Here is a 699-nt window from a genome sequence, read left to right as displayed (position 1 = left end):
ATTTCTCTATATGAACTCATCATGCTCAATTATATTGCTCACCATCTTCAATAAAATATATTTTTCTGCAAAAAATACCTTAATGGGTACCGTCAAGAACATCCAATCTGAGCTTGATGATGAGCGCATCTTCAACACCACAAGTAGTCTACTTTTGGATCCTGAAGAGTTCAGGAGACAAGGACACATGGTGGTTGATTTCCTTGCTGATTACTTTCACAACGTCGGCAAGTATCCGGTCCGTAGCCAAGTTGAACCGGGCTATCTCCGGAAAACTCTACCGGAAGCTGCCCCCAATACCCCGGAACCCCTTGAAAACATCCTCCGGGATGTCTACAAGGATATACTTCCTGGGATTACCCATTGGCAAAGTCCTAATTTCTTTGCTTACTTTCCTTGCATCTCTAGCACCCCCGGCATTCTCGGCGAAATCCTTAGTTCTGGCCTCAACGTCGTCGGCTTTAACTGGATAGCATCGCCGGCGGCCACCGAGCTCGAGAGCATTGTGATGGATTGGTTTGGGAAGTTGCTAAGACTTCCCACTTCTTTCCTTTTCTCCGGCGGCGGTGGAGGGGTACTCCAAGGCACCACATGCGAAGCCATGGTGTGCACTATTGTGGCCGCTAGGGAAAAAATGTTGGGCAAGATTGGGAGAGACAACTTTGGGAAGCTTGTTGTCTATTCATCCGATCAAACACA

At 47.4% G+C, this 699-nt stretch overlaps 1 protein-coding gene across 1 annotated transcript; it reads left to right on the top strand.

The window, feature by feature from the left end:
- Positions 1 to 62: 62 nt before the first annotated feature.
- LOC116008013 (tyrosine decarboxylase 2-like) lies at positions 63 to 691 on the top strand (the record flags this gene model as incomplete). Its single annotated transcript, XM_031248648.1, has 1 exon — positions 63 to 691. A coding segment is annotated over exon 1 (609 nt), but the record flags the coding sequence as incomplete, so codon positions are not given.
- Between the last annotated feature and the right edge of the window lie 8 nt (positions 692 to 699).

The sequence above is a fragment of the Ipomoea triloba genome, chromosome 16 (genome assembly GCF_003576645.1).
Source record: "Ipomoea triloba cultivar NCNSP0323 chromosome 16, ASM357664v1".
Classification (NCBI taxonomy): domain Eukaryota; kingdom Viridiplantae; phylum Streptophyta; class Magnoliopsida; order Solanales; family Convolvulaceae; genus Ipomoea; species Ipomoea triloba.
The sequence above is the reverse complement of the archived record's forward strand: the minus strand, read 5'-3'. Positions and strand labels throughout refer to the sequence as shown.